The 16,419-nt window shown below is 44.3% G+C and overlaps 1 protein-coding gene across 1 annotated transcript in view; it reads right to left on the reverse strand.

The window, feature by feature from the left end:
- The window catches only part of PTPRT (protein tyrosine phosphatase receptor type T), an 838,546-nt gene that overhangs the window by 224,222 nt on the left and 597,905 nt on the right, over nucleotides 1-16,419 (reverse strand). Inside the window, exon 13 of the mRNA XM_084851682.1 lies at nucleotides 7,204-7,240. Within this exon, the coding sequence (XP_084707808.1) occupies nucleotides 7,204-7,240 (37 nt within the window). The remainder of the gene's footprint in view (nucleotides 1-7,203; nucleotides 7,241-16,419) is intronic.

Consider the following 16,419-nt stretch of genomic DNA (forward strand, 5'->3'; position numbering starts at 1 on the left):
GTCACAAAATGAGCCTATGTTGTTTAAAGATTGCTATGGGATTTTATGTCAGATGCCATTGCTACCAAGTGTAACAGATTCATTTCCAATCCTTTATTTTAAGGGCATTGTTCTTTACTGTGTTTGCCTCATTCTGAGATATTGTCACACCTTGGATGGGCCTAAGACTTCCCTACAGGATCAGGGCTTCTGCTGGTCGAATAGTGCAGATAGGGAGCTCTTCTTCTCAATTTATTTAGGGAGGGGAGGGGCAGTGACCAATCATGCAGTGAAAGGGTGGAGCAAAGCAGATTTGTTAAGCTGCTTTGGGCTAAGCAGATGTGTGGTTTTCTTTATTTATTAAATTTTCATTCAGCCTTTCTGCCTAAATGACATTCAAACCTTAGGGTTCTGTTAAGCATTACACAACAGCAAATTTTGTTTTGCCACCAAGTGTACTCTTGACAGGCCAGGGAGCCACAGTCCATTCCAACTCCCTGACACGTATACTTGACAAATATACATTTGCAAACATGAATTTGCTGCAGTCACACACTTTACATTTTTAGTCTGTTCCTGCACACACACACACACACACACACACACGTATCAAGAAGGTCTTAGGACTGCTTCTCCAGTTACCTATGAAAGACCTGGATTAACTCTTAGAATAACCTAATATTAGGATTATAATACATAGATATCTTGGAGAAGAAGAAGAAAAATTGGAACTACTGCTAGCGCTCTCCTTTTGAGCATAAAAATATTTTCATGCATCTTTCAATACTCTTATGCTGTCCATGAGTTTTGAAAGCAACATGAGAAGCATGGCTTATAGTGACAGTATTAATCATGACCACACTTCAGAAATGTGAAATTTGTTATTGGGCAGAGAGAATCCAGCACAGCTCGAACTGTTCTTTATCCCTTGTGAGTGCAGAGATGAGCATGAAAACATGAGGAAAAGCATTGTTAAATCACAGAACTCAGAAGGGAGGTCAAGCAGAACTTACTAACATTGTGAGCAGTGGACTTTGGAGCTCTCCACAACCCCTTGTTCCTCTTCTGTGGCTAAAATACCAAAGACTAAATTATGCAAACTATGGAAGTATGATGAAAATTATTTGATTTATGTAACTTATGCTAAAAGCAGTATCCAATGGTGTCATTCTGCAATCTCAAATAGTGGTACTGGGCTCTGGTGAATCTTCCATTGCGCAACCAGTTCTGAAAGTAGTTGTGCAAGTGGTTGTGCTACCACTTGCACATAGAGTTGTGCAAGTGGAGTGTGCAAATAGTTACACAAGCATGATGCACACACACTTGCACAACCACTTGTGCAATCATGCTTGCATGAACATAACTTTAGATGGATTCTCCTCTTGTGCATAATTCAGAATCTATGTTCTGCTAGCACAATGTCATTTGCACTAATGGAATGACACAGTTGAATCCTGCCCAATATATAGAATATGTGTGTGAGGTAGTGGGTCTTTAACCCTTTGCCCCCTGCTGTGTTCCCAATCAGGATTGGGCATTGGGGGACTCCCACACCTATAATTTTAATTGCCCAAAGGTCATCCATTTGTTTTAATAGATCACATTTTGGAAATTAAAATGACAGGTAAAGGGGGGAATCCAGATAAGAACCACAATGGGGAACAAAGGGACAAAGCCCCTGACACCCCACAGTAGAGTCCCAATCCAAACTGAGCTCCCCTGCACTTACTTTAGAGAAAATGAAATAAAGCCATAGCCTCTAGCTATGCCTTCAAAGTAATGTGTAGTCTGAGTCTAAGTCAAGAAAGAACAGTTTGGGCTGGATCTAGAATTACGCAGCAGCCTGCACAACCTATAAAAACTGTTCACTCCCATTTGAAAGCTATTCTATTAGGATTGTTCAGCCAAAACAACATTTTTCCCAGCCACACTCTACCAATATTTATGAAGCTCCTTCCTTATGCAGGTTGCTGGAGACTATCACAATGACATTCAAGATAATGGTAATCAGATTATACATTTGCTTAAATGTATGCATTTATACATATAATTTGCTCAACATTGTGTCACACAGCTCAAATGCTTGCATGTATCTACTAAAATAAAAGTGAATATCTCAAATGAATAAAACCTTTTAAAAAGAAGTATGGTACATTGGCCTTTTGATGGGTGCATAACAGTATGGCTCTTTCTTTACCCTTCCTACATCTACCTTCTATCTTTCACACCTTGTTGCAGAAGTAACAAATGATTTATCAGTACAGCTTTCTCTTAAAAGAACATTTAATTTTCTCCGTCAATGCTTAACCCCCCCAAAAAAGTTCTGACAGGGTAGATGCCAATGGCATTTTGGAAGAAGGGTCAATAAGAATCTTATGTGCTCCATATATTTTCACCTATGTCCAAATTATCTTTCCACCAATCCCACTCCGCTGCAAGGCAGTAAAGAAAAATGAAGCAGTCCAAAATCATGTAAGTGTACATGAGAGCTTGTTGTCATGAATCAATCAGTTCACGGTGGCCAGGAGAAAAAAAGGCAGCCTGTGTTCACTCTTAGCCCTTCATAGTACTACTGTGTACCTCACAACATAAGCATAATTTGATCACAAGTAGGGATGTCAGAGAAATCCTCCATGGACCCCAATGAGTTCAATAGAATCCGGCCCCTGGAAGTCCATGGAGGATCAGATCTCTTACCTCCGCCTCCCCGCAAAGTCCTCACCGGCTGGATCCTGCCTGCCGCTGGCTCCGTACTCCCAGCAATACAGCCACCATTGCCGTATCACTGGCTGGACTGACGGACTGCGGACGCAAATGGTGTCTGCTACGCCATTTGCGTCCCTGCTCTTTGATGTGATAGGCTATGTAAATCTTTATGTAGCCTATTGCATGAAAAAACAGGGACGCAAATGGCGTCCGCTACGCTGGACGCCATTTGCGTCCGCAGTATGTCAGTCTAGCCAGTGATATGGCAATGGCGGCCATATCGCTGGGGCTTTGGAGCCGGCCGGTGGCTCTACAGAATTGCCACAGTCACAGAACGGAGCTGGCTGGCGAGGATTCCGGGGGGAGGGACGGATCGCCTCCCCCCTGCGGACCCCCCCCCCGCCGGAACAACAGGTAAGTAATTCGTACATCCCTAAATTCACAAGTTACCATGAAGTCATATTAGGCCTTTAGTGGTGGAATACCAGAGAAAGACTTCAGGTTGTTGACAGTGGGTGTACAAAACCAGTTTACCATGTGCTGTGTGGGATTAGGAGTCAACATGACCTGTTTTTCCCCCATGGACATAATGGCTGGGTCTGCACAATCATGGGGGTAAAAGAAGCTATCGTGGCTTCTCCCCCAATGTGTGCCAGTTGTGTGACCGGCATTTGCATAATTACTCGCAATGCAGTGGCGGTTGCTGAATCATCCAAACCAGTGTGCAGTGCAACGGGGGTAACTTTGTACCCACCCCAGAACTTCCACTGCACATCGTGGGTTGTTGGGTCAGTGTGAAGCTACCGCCACCACTCCATGTGCCAGGTTTGGACAACACAGCAACTCCCGCTGCATCGCAAGTAATTATGCAAATTCGGGTCAAGTGACTGGCATGCACAAGGGTGAAAGCAGAAGCCACGATGGTTTCTTTTACCCCCGTGATCATCTGAATCCAGGCAACATGTTCAAGCTGTGAAAAAGAGGTTTCATTGTTAATGCCAGTAGGAATAAAATGCATAAAGAGTCTTAAGTACATGCCTTCAGTGGCATACAAGTGTATTTAACTTGCTCTGATTTATCCTCACTGTCTCTTAAGTATAAGATCATGGTAACAATAAACTCTACAAAATATGTTCTTGTTTTTAATCCACACAGGAATTAAGGTGATAGATTGACCAAGAACTTCTCTGGAGAAAAACAATATGGAAAGACAGCAATATACTAAAAAAAAGCTCTACAATACAAAAATAATGAGTCAGAAAGAAGAATGACATACTCTCTTTGATTCACAGCAGTCACATAAGCCATTTACAGCATCATTTGTTACCACTTTCAAATTTTCAGCATAAGGACCTCTACCAGGTTCTCTGTGGTGTTTCATAAGTGCAGCTACTACCCTACCTATTAGAGATTGGTGGATTGCACAGAGCTCTCCCCTTTTTGAGTTGAGCTCTTTAAAAAACTGTCAAGGACCTGGTTCATTTTTCCAAACCAAAATGGTGCTTAGAAAAATGCCCATCCTGTCAGCCGTCTTCCATCCTGAAAAGCTCATCCCCCACTGCCTTTGCTTTCTTTCCAAATGGTAACTGATGCAAGAAAAGCAGCAGGGGCATGCAGGAAGAAGAGAGAAGGTGGTTGTTTCCTTTCCTTCCTCTGTCTTCTCTCCCCAATGCACTAATAAGCATCAAGGAGCAAAGTGCAGAGACTGATGGGACATGGAGTTCTCAGCCACCGGGCTTTGGCCCCCATGAAAAAACCCCCCAACCTTCTCCAGACATTGTCCTGATGTTTCTCTCACCACCTTTTAGGAAGAAACCAAATGGAAGAGGGAATCTGTTTGGGGTGATGACAGGAAAGGCTTGGGGATGACTGTTGGGGAAAGGCAGCAGGAAGAACTGGGAATTATTGTCTGCCTCTCATTTTAATCTGAGCCATATGTGAATTTCAGGGCTTGTAGAACTCCCCATTCCTGCTGAGGTGGGCTTCACAGGTCCCAAAGTTTGATAAGAAGCCTGGTTGAGGAGAATTTCATCGGCAACCCTACCATCTATAATTTTGGTTGCAGATTTCAGATGGGTACTTCTCCATCCTATACAAAGAATATTTTTCAGTTGGTGCTCTATGCTTTTGTTGTTGTCATTGAGAGGTAGCGCAAAATAGTGTTACACTGACATCTGATAAAATGAGTTGAACTCATGGGGAAGTCCTTGTCAATGTGAAAGATGGCGTGAGAGAAGGGATCTCCTAGAAACACAGCTTAATCCTCAGTCAAAGTAGCCCCTTTCTGGCTCAAAATGCAGTGGCTATTCCTACTAAAAGAAGAGTCTAGTGAAGGTTTTCTATAACACCACTGACATCAGTCTTCCTTGTTTCTGGAATTCAGGCTAGAGGTCACTTAAGAGCATTTTCAATTTTTATTTAGCTACATGTCCATCACCTGACCACCATCTTTTTTTCTTGATTATTTCTTGTAATTTATTATTATTATTATTATTATTATTATTATTATTATTAAATTTATTGATCGCCCATCTGGCTGGTCACCCAGCCACTCTGGCCAATGTACAGCATATAATAAAGCAGTTTAAGACAATAAAATTCTACAATAAAAATGTTTTCCAAAATACCCTAACCCACCCCAAATGCCTGCCTGAACAACCACGTTTTTAATGCACGGCGGAAGCTCATTAAAGAGGGGACATGGCGGAGTTCCCTAGGGAGGGAGTTCCACAGAGTGGGGGCCACCACAGAAAAGGCCTTCTCCCTCGTCCCCACCAGTCTAGCTGTCCTGGCTGACGGGACAGAGAGAAGGCCATCCGAGGCTGATCTTGTTAAGCAGCCTGTCTTGTGTTGCTGGAGGCGCTCCTTAAGATAGGCTGGATTTATTTATTTATTTACAATATTTGTATACTGCTCCATATCTAAAACAGATTTCAGAGCAGCGAACGTAAAAGGTAAAATAGTTAAAGGATAAAAAGATTAAAACACCATATTAAAGTTATGCTTTTAAAAAACAGAATGCCAATAAGAACTGTGGCTGGTCAGTTAAGGAATGCCTCCTGGAACAGTGCTATTTCCAGGAGGTGCCAGAGAGAAGAAGCAACCCGGTGTTGGTGCCTGCCTGACCTGCAGGGGCAGGGAACTCCAAACAAAGGGGAGAACAAAAATGTTACAAAGGTTTCCTGAGCTATTGTCATGCTGAGCTGATCCTTGATTAATTTTATAAGGCATGGAAGTAGTACCCAAACAAAAGGCTCAAATTTCACAAATATAACTACAGGAAAGGAGGCAGCAGGAGGGTTTCAAGTCATAACATGCAAAAGAGCTGTGAAGGCCACTGCTGCCAATGATACTGGGATAAACTGAACTTTTATAATTATGTTATTCTGCATGATATCAGTGCAAAGTTTGGGCAAAGTATTGAGAATACAGAACTGCCTGTGAGGCAGTCTTTATATGACTGCATTTTTTTCCCACTTCTGCAACTGTGTTCAAGGGTATGTTTATTGAGGATGTAGAATTGGCTGACAAGAATTCTCCTCTTTTACTTTTTGTTACAAATAAATTGCTTTATTGACACCTTTGCTGGCAAAGCTACCCCCAGGGTGATTCTCTTCCATTCTCAGGAGGCTCATAATAACTATTATGATCAAAAAAACGTACTAGGCCACCTATAATGCTTTTCCACAGGAGTCACAACCTTGTCATTTAGACTGAGGGGTGACAAATGTATTATTTTAACAGTGCACTGCCATTCCATTTGGATCAAGCTAGACACTGGTATGTGGCCAGTTTGGTTTCTTATCTCGTGTTAGTATTAATCTGAAGTCTTTCTTGTCAAGGTCACTGGAACAAAACCAGCAAAACTGGTAGATGACCAATATCAAGACACAACAGAAATGTAAGAAATGGTGAAATCAGACCCATTGGAAATCAGTGGCACATGTTATCTTTGAACTCTGCTTGCCAATTCAATTATTCCACCCAGGCTTTCATACCATTATGAAGAACAAAAGCATTGCCAACCCTACTATTCTATGATTCTATTCCTGAGGCACTATGTTTTTATGAGGGTAATTAGAAAAAAATGAAAGAAGCTAGAGAAAGCAAGATAAATGTTGGGGAATTAAAAAAAAATGAAGATGAAGATCTTAAACTGCCTTAAACCAACACGTGTAGATCCTCTGCACCAAACGTATTCATTAAGGGCACAATCCTATGCCTGTTTAGACAAAAAAAGTCCTACAACTCCCAGCATTCCCCAGCCAGCCATGGTCTTTTTTCTGTCTAAATGAGCATAGGATTGCATCCTAACTTTCCTTTACTGCCTTTTCTTTTGTGAATTCATCACATATCATTTAAATGACCAAAAAAAAAACTGTTTTGAGAAGGTTAGCTACAGTATTCTGTTGCAGCAGAACTACAAAATGTCCTATAGAATCTTAATGATCACCCGGTGGCTGTATTTTGTATCACAAGAGAATGTTTAGTACTAGGAGAAAGAGATCTTCAACATACCTTTTGTGGCCAGCCGGACACAGTTGATTTTGGTCTCCTGAAAATGACAGAATATGGAAGAGCATCATATGTGTTTGTTTCATTATTTATAAACAGTTTAATAACTAGTACTTTCCTTGAGTTGTTTGCAACCAGGCACATGGAGTTTTATTTCAGTTTTTATCATAATACATTTACAATTGTTACTGATGTGTTGCACAGGATCCAGATATCTTCCCTCTAGACTGTGCATCTTTTGCAGGGATATCTTATGTCCTCATAACTGTAACTCAAACAGTAATATTTCATATCTGAGAAAATAGCCTACCCATAACTATTGCAATTTCTATGTGGAAAGTGTACCGTGGGAATTGATGAATGCCTGTTCAGATAGCAAATGTTCTGAAAATTACATTGCTTAAGGATGTGCAAAGCAGCAAAACTCATCCTCCACCTCAATTCCGCCTCAAAGCTCATTCTGACTCATGTCTATATCAGATTGCAAGCACTGCTTTTTTCTTTTCAGACAAAAATGTCTGCATATTTTCATGCACTTTTCCACAAATGTACACATCAATTGTATACACTTTTAAATGTACACATTTTTCTCCCCTAGAGCTTGGAGGGATCTAGATAGAAGTTAGATGCAAGCTAGGAATACAGGGGCCAGAAGTAGACAGGAAGCAAGGTAGACAGGCAAGGATAGCCAACAAACTCCATGCAAGTTTGTTGACCAAACAGTGAGTCCTTGTGGGAAAACCATCTTTACAGCTGGAAGGATCAAAGGGCCTTTTGTTGCCACCGAAGATGGAGAATAGGAGGAGATCAAAAGATCCCAGTGAAGTATTTCCACTGTGTCTGGAAGTGACTGTCCAAGTGAGGTGCCACTGCCAGGCTAAACTAACAGCAGGCTCTGGTTTGAGACCCAAAGCTCTGTGACCCATATTTAGATTATGCTTAATACCTGCCTTGATCCTGGATCTGCAGAAAACTTACTATCGCCTTCATCCCATCTATAGTGAATGTGTGCTAACACCAGTGTTCAGAATCTCTCTCTCTCTCTGCATTATTTATTGACACAGCTCATACCCATATGGCACATTGGTTCTGAAAAGTTACTTTGTCAGGTGATAATAAGCTGCAGGCTTTACTTCCCAGTTATGTTTTTTACACTGTTATGTACACATCTCTGGTGTAATGTATATTGCATAAATTACTGTATGTAACAGGGTGTCATTAATATGGATACATTCTGTGCACATTTTGCGAATGCTGGCATGGAATTGCATCACAAAATGTCTATCTTGCCATATCATAATACTAATTTTAAAAGATTAAAATATTGCTCAGTTTCAGTAACATCTTATTATGGCAAATATGTTCTCTATGGGCTATAAAACATGACTACATCTCATAGCATAGATGCTCATGATTTTTTGCTCCTCAAATACTTCATGTGCAAGCTTTAGGAATATTTAGAACCCTACAGTAGGGATCAGCAACTAGAAGCCTCCACACTACGATTCTATGATTCTAATTTCTGCCCCCTGTCCCTCGTAGCTAACCAAGAAGCACTCTATTTGTGAGAAGAGAAACTGTACTGTCCATTTATTTACTGTATTTCTCCGGAGGGAGTAGAAATTTTTTGGAGGTGGGCATTACTAGTGGCTGTAGCACAGCTTCTTACTTTTGTTTGCTGTTGTGAATCATCCAGGGAGTTTTGGCTATTGGATAGTATAGAAAAGTAATAAATAAATAAATTTCCTAAGGTTTTTTTTTTTTTTACAGGGTGTGTGGGTTCCAAAGCCAGTGACAACAGAAACAACCTGGTGCAGTCTGACCACTGTTTTGCATGCTCCGCAATGCCCCAAACGTTATTTCGTGGTATTGGGGGGGGGAGTGGAGGAGGCAGCGAGCTAGCCACGACCACCCCCAGAAAAGGAAAAATGATGAAGAAAATTCAGAGAAAACTGTGCAAAGTGGCCTTCTATTTCTAAAAAAAAGGTGTCCCCAACCAGTCGTGTCTGACTCTAGGGTGTGGTGCTCATCTCCATTTCTAAGCCGAAGAGCCAGCGCTGTCCGAAGATGCTTCCGTGGCCATGTGGCTGGCATGACTGAACACCAAGGTGCACGGAACACTGTTACCTTCCCCGCCGAAGCAGTGCCTATTTATCTACTTGCAATTTCTTGCTTTCGAACTGCTAGGTTGGCAGGAGCTGGGACTGAAGACGGGAGCTCACTCCGTCACGCGGCACTCGGGCCTCGAACTGCTGTCCTGCCGACCTTCCGGTCCGCAGTTCAGCGTCTTAACCACTAAGCCACCACGGTCTTTATTTCTAGGGTTCTATTTCTATTTCTTCTATTTCTAGGAGATAATAAAAAGAAAATCTGCAGACCTTTTTTTTCAGATAAATGGCTCTGTTTTGGCTCAGTTCTAGTTGACATTCTTCAAGGTTCAGCTCCTCCCCCAGCCCCAGGGTCTCTCAAATGTTAACATTTCTGAGAGGTGATTGTGGATACATCTTGTCTGCAATACAAATGCTTATAATGCCACTCCTTCCTAGGGATGGACAAAAGTCCCTTACCTGTCCTCGAAGCTTGCTTCGCGGTGGGGGGGAGGCGCTTCACTTCTCCCCCCGAAGTTCATGCGAGGGGGGGGAGGCGCCCCGCCTTGCCCGGCCGAAATTCAGGCCGGGCGGGAGGCGCCCCATCCCTCGCCGGCGAAATTCAGGCCGGGTAGAAGCGCCCCGTCTACCCAGCCGTGAAAAAAACAAACAAAAAAACCCCACCCCCGTGATAGGCTACGTAACGATTTATGTAGCCTATCACGGCTAGATTTCCAAAGTCAGCCATGATAGGCTACGTGACGATTAACGTAGCCTATCATGGCTGACTTTGGAGATCTAGCCGTGATAGGCTACGTTAATCGTTACGTAGCCTATCACGGGGTTTTGTGTGTTTTTTTTACTTTCCTTGTAATGGCAGCGGTGGCAGCCGGTCGAAAGACCGGCTGCCGCCCCCGGCCCTGACGAAGACCCGATGAACCGCCGCCGGGACCCGCCACCGGGAGGGACATTCGTGAAAGGTAAGTCCCATCCCGGGGCGGTGGCGGGGGGGTGACGGGGTGGTGGTGGAGAATTTCACCGCCGATTTCGGGGGGCCGAATGCGTTGGCACTCGCCCCCCAAAGTTTCAGGGAGAAATTCTCCCCCATCCCTACTCCTTCCCCACACGCCCTGTAGTAGGTGTGAGGGCAGTGTTACGTCCAGCTCCAGGGAAAAGATAAGGCTAGTGCTGTGCCAAAATGTCCAATTTCCAAATGTTTTCTTACCTTGTGAAAGAGGCTTCTGTATTTCTGCCTCATTCTCAAGGCACTTAGAATTTATTTTGGTGGCGTTTTTGTGAGGAAGCCGAGGGTGCTTTGTGTGTGTTTTCTTTCAATTTTCACCTCTCTCCATCTCTGTGACCTCCCTCGCTGCCTATGCATCTGAAAAAGTCCCATGGGGAAGTTACCTCATGACATCTTCCCCTGGGCTTTAACTGAAGTGTGGGAAACTGGGGATGCTGCACAGATTGTACAAAGAAAGACAGGACACTCGGACACACTTCTCGGCTACCTCATAACTAAGGTAAGCACAAGAACCACCATCAAATTGAATGAGAATGGTCAGGAACAAAATGTGGAAGAACCCTAAATCTACAAAGTGGTTGTCCAAAGAGAGTTTGCAGAGACCGTCATGTGTATTTCTCATTCAGGGCGCACTAAGGTAGTGTAAATGCATCAGACAAGGCAGAAATCCAAGGTGAATATCCCCACTTTAGACATATTCAGGCTACCTCCAAATCCAAGGTGACTCCAAGGTCTGAAGAGGTCTGAGGCAAAGCAGGCTGGTCGAATCTGTCTCGGAGCCTCAGCAGGGATTTTAAACTTGTCTTGTCCAGTTTTTGAACCTCCCACAAGCTCTCCAATTTTTCCATCACAGGAAAATCCAAGCAGGAGAGGCAGAGGAGGGCATGTAATTTTGTGACTGATAGATCTAGCTTCTAATCATGGTATGACATAATCAGCACTTTCCTTTCACTACCAGTCACTGAGGTTTGGGGAGGGGAATATCCTATTTCAGTTATATCAGTGATGTCTCTGCTCTTCATTGACTGTGGCCTTCATCACAAGGTTTTTTATCCTGCAGCTTACCAGGGCTTCTGCTTCCAGGTTCCTTGCAGGATTTAAATCGGTTCTTTATACAGCTGGTTTTTCTTTTCATAATGCTACCTGCCATTTACACTGGTGGGTGGAGCCTGGTGGGATGTTATCAGATGTCAGCAGCATTGTATGCCCTCTGTCGATTTCTCTAGGGTAGCTCTTTCCCCCTCTCTGCATGAACTTTTCCATTTCAACTTCCTTGCCTCCCCTTTTCACTTCTGCTGCTGCCTCCACTACCTCAGCAACTTCTATATACAATCAACAGTACATTTGCAACTTAAGAAGTCTGTTCCCCCTCCCATGTGTGCAAGACAGTGTCTGCCATGCTGTGCTAGTGAAACACCAGTATGCTGCACTTCCAAAGTCCCCCCTCTCTGCCGTGTGCACAAGTTTTACAAGTATTGTCCTTGTAAATGCAAGCAGCAACACTTTTCTTGTTTGAGTATACAGTGGGAGAGGGGATTGAGTGGAAAGGGGTTGAAACATGGAAGGCATTCGGAGCAGCAGCGGTCTCTGCCATGCTGTACTAATGAAACATCACTATACTGCACTTCCAAAATTCCCAGTGTCGTTCCCAGGAACGGAATAGTGAAGGGGCTGGAGGACAAGGGAGGCACAGGTGGGTGACATTTCCACCCAATCGACATCACTAGGTGATGTCAACACTGCACTGCCCAACACCTCCCTACACAAAGCTTGCTGTAGTATGATGTCAGCAATACATGGGTGGGTGATGACAGATCCATTATGCGGCTGCAAATAATACTGCATTTTCCATCTACAGAAATATCACGGAGAAAAGGGGAGAAGGTGCGGGACAGCTGATGCAGGACAACGATGTCATGTGTTGCACATGGGAAATACCGTGAGTGAAGAATGACAATTGCACACACACACACACACACACATGCACACCCCATGCAAAGGAGCCCTGTGTCTGAGCAGCAGCAGCAGCAGCAGTCCTCAGGGTCTCTGTGGCTTCCAAAAATGGCTTGAGAAACACTGCTGCCTGTTTACAATAGGTGGCTGACACCAAACTCCCTGAACCTGGCTCAGCCAACCTTGTATGGAGTTCCACCAAGACTCCATCCATATTCAGAATCAAGCTCTGCCCTCCACAGCTCCATCCACCAACATTTTCTCCCTGGCTGTACAGGAAGGGTGTCATGCTCTTGCTAAAGATGCTGCATGCTGGCAGTTTCTAATAGTGGGCCACGGTGCATCTGGTTCTGGAACCAGATAACTGATCTTGCCACCTCTACTGCCTCCTCTTCCTCTACTCCTCCCAAAAACAACTGCTCTTAAAATAAAGCTACAATAATGAACTGGGCATCTCAGCTCTGAAAAGACCCAACCTCCATCTCTGCCTAAAAGAGGAGGAGAGTCAGGTTCTGATGGTTTTATAGTAGGGAGATTTTTAAAGTAGTGCTGGTGCACAGTATAATACAGTGTGTGTGTGTGTGTGTGTGTGTGTGTAGCATAGTCACACAACACACACAATAAAGAACAGAGACAGACAATGACTATAACATCTGGCAGGCTTTATCCCCTCAGAAGGGAAAACTCTGCCTGCCAATTCTGCAACCACAACAAAAAGTTAAAAGCTTATAGGTGTTTGTTGATTTCCCTTTAACAAAAAACAAACGAAGTTAAATTGTAAAAGTGCCTAGCACAATCCCTACACCTATTTGTCTGATATTTCTCAGGCTTCAGCCCCTAAGAAGGGGCTACTATACCAGTACGCAGGGCCAGCATCATGGGTAGGCATGGTCGGACACCTGCCAAGAGCTCACACCCCAGCAGGGGCCCACTGACAAGAGCCCCCTGGACTTGCTTCTCCTCTTTACCATTGCAAGCTGCTTTTTCACCTGCCTCTCAGTCTGGCCCAGACAACTGTGGTGGTGTGAAGGAAGGAGCAGCAGTGGATGCCCCTGCTTTATTTCACACTGGCTCCCTACCTGTCAAGCAAGCAAGTGATGGCAATGATGGGAAAGAGGAGCAGCAGCAAGAGCAACTGGTGACCATGGTGGTGAGAAGATAGACTCACTGAGGGAGGGCGGCCATTGGGGGTGTGTCTTGCCCAGGGGCTTTCAAAACCCTGGCGCTGGCACTGAGCAGGGGAAACCCAGAAATGATTCTTTCTCAAGTGACCTGTTTTTGTTTTGTGACTAACAGAGCATCATAAGACCCTGGTGCTGGCAGTTGGGGAGAACACTTTACATGCCCTAATCAGCAAGGGTGGGGCTGGCGTCAAAGGCTGGTATGGTTGGGGACCTGCCAAGGGCCCATATCCCAGCAGGGACCCACTGACAAGAGCCCCCTGGACTTGCTTCTCCTGTTTACCATTGCAAGCTGCTTTTTCAGCTGCCTCTCGCTCTGGCCCAGAGACTGGTGGCAGTGAGGAGGAGGAGTAGTCAATGCCACTGCCTTCTTGCTCACTGGCTTTCCGCCTGTCAAGCGAGCAAGCAATAGCAACGATGAGAAAGAGGAGGAGAGCAATAGCAGCCGGTGAAGCTGGCGGTGAGAAGGAAGGCTTGCTGGGGAAGGGGGCCCATTGAGGGTGTCTTTCCCAAGGGCCTTCAAAAACACTGCCTCTATGTTTCATCCAATTCTGCCCAAAATGGAAAAACAAAAAGTTATAGACGTTTGTTGATTTCCCCGTTGAAGTCGAAAGGGAAGACACCAGCGGTTCTGGAAGATAAGGCAACGCAAGGTTCTGCTCCAGATCACAGCTGAAGTGTGATGCCATTCCAAGGCTCCAAACAAAGGTGCTTTCCCCCATATGAGCCAACAAGGTGGTTCCAAGGCAACACACAAAAAAATAAAAGTCTGCACACAGCCCTAGCATGCACATCTTGACTTGAGGCATAAATAAATAAACGTGCACTGATTTTTACTGTGAGTTGTTTTGTCCTTAAGTTAGTAGCTGGGATGCACAGTTTGCAGGGTAGGTTTACCTTCAGGGGTGGGGGGTGGGGGGCGAGGAGGGTTGGCATCAGGGACAGTATGACCTGGGCCTGAACTTTGAAAGGGTTTGCACAAACTTCCCCTGTTTCAAAAATCTTACTGCTGTTACCCTTATAGATTCAAGTCGAGGCGCCTGCATTTTGCAGAGTCAAATTGGAGAGAAGGACTGAGTCATAAATGCTTGCACTGGTGGGTGGCTGATGCTGCTTAACCACTTCTCCAGTTTTGTAAAAATTTAGTGTATTTGTTCTCCAGCTTCTTTAGGCTGGAGGATGGAGCCCAGAGAAAAGAAGCTGCGTTAATGCATAAGCTCAGGCTGTGTGATGAAAGAGAGACAGAGCTGGACTGCTTGTAATCAAACCATGAGTGAGAAAATTTGAGACGTTATTTCTTTTTTTTGTAAAGGGAAGTAATTGGCAACAATTTTTCAGAGTACATGTGGGGATCTGGGTGGGGAGGTAATTGGGGGAATCTTGGGATGTTTTCTGTAAATTAATTTAAGGGGAATGCATTTGTGGGATCTGTGTTGGAAATGGATTGGGCATATTAATGGAATAATGGAAGTGGATTTAGGGGGGGTGATGTTTGGGATTCAGACTCCACCTTTTGTACTCAGTTTGTGTTTTAGGGTATGACATTTGTCTCCATCTGGTTTAGCACTTGGTTTCTAACAATGGACAAGCATATTTCTCTTGGAAGTTTACAAATACGGCATGAAAACAACAACCATCCACTGTTGTTTGACCAAACAATCTCATATTCAGAAGTGTCTGGACTCTGGAGGGGGTTCCATTTCACTATCAAGGCTAATAGGGGCTTCCATAGATGGACCATGGGGTGGAACAGGGAGGAGGAGCTTTGGGTAAATGGAGCTGAAAGGAGATGTGGTGGGAATGGTTTAGCAGGGTGCAGAGGACTTGTAGCAGCCATACCTTTTGGTGGTCCTGTCATCACAAGGCACTGAAGCCCTGGAAAACTATTCTGTTCTCTACAGTCTATAAATACTGGTTTCATCAGGCATGAGGGAGGAAAGCCAAAGTATGTGATTTTGAATATATTTGTATTGTTTTCCTCTGTAATTTTAAATCCTCTTTGGATTGTACATTGGAGGCTAGTATGTATGCCTTAGTCAGTAGCATTAGGTGACTGTGAACTATTACTTCATGTCACTCACAGCCCTTGCTTATTAACACTTCTGTAAAAGACTTTTGGGGGCTTCAATTTACTCATGTGATAGATGTCCTCAAACACTCACCAAACAAGTACACACATCTGATGCCCAAATCCAGACCATGAGAATGGTGCCCAGAAGGCTTATCCTGTTACCAGTGAGCTCTTCCCACCTCTTGTTTCTCCATAACCCCCTTACAAAGGAAAATTTGCTTAAGAAGGAACTGGTAGGGAGGACTCACTGGTGGTGAACTCAAGAAAGACAATCCAGGCAGTTTCTGAACTCCTCCAATTCCAAATTTGACCCCATTGAGAATCGTAATTTAGCCAATTCTGATCCTTAATGTGTACACTGGGAAATCAAGCAAGCATGCAAACATAGTGTTTCCCAAGAGGTGTAGGTAATTGAACTCTGTGGACTGCTGAGCTGAGTTGTATTGTTGTTGTTCAGTCGTTCAGTCGTGTCCGACTCTTCATGACCCCATGGACCATAGCACGCCAGGCCTTCCTGTCCTGCGCTCTCTCCCGGAGCGTGCTCAAGTTCATATTCATTGCATCCGTGATGCTATCTAGCCATCTCATCCTCTGCCATCCCCTTCTCCTTTTGCCTTCAATCTTTCCCAGCATCAGGGTCTTTTCCAGGGAGTTTTCTCTTCGCATTAGGTGGCCAAAATATTTGAGCTTCAGCTTCATTATCTGTCCTTCCAATGAGCAGTCGGGGTTGATTTCCTTTAGGATGGACTGATTTGACCTCCTTGCAGTCCAGGGGACTCGTAAGAGTCTTCTCCAGCACCACAGTTCGAAAGCATCAATTCTTCGGCACTCAGCCTTCCTTATAGTCCAGCTCTCACAGCCATACATTACTACTGGGAAAACCATAGCTTTGATTAGACGGAC

The sequence above is a fragment of the Heloderma suspectum genome, chromosome 4, assembly GCF_057233095.1.
Source record: "Heloderma suspectum isolate Gila_16-S chromosome 4, 16-S_ref, whole genome shotgun sequence".
NCBI lineage: Eukaryota > Metazoa > Chordata > Lepidosauria > Squamata > Helodermatidae > Heloderma > Heloderma suspectum.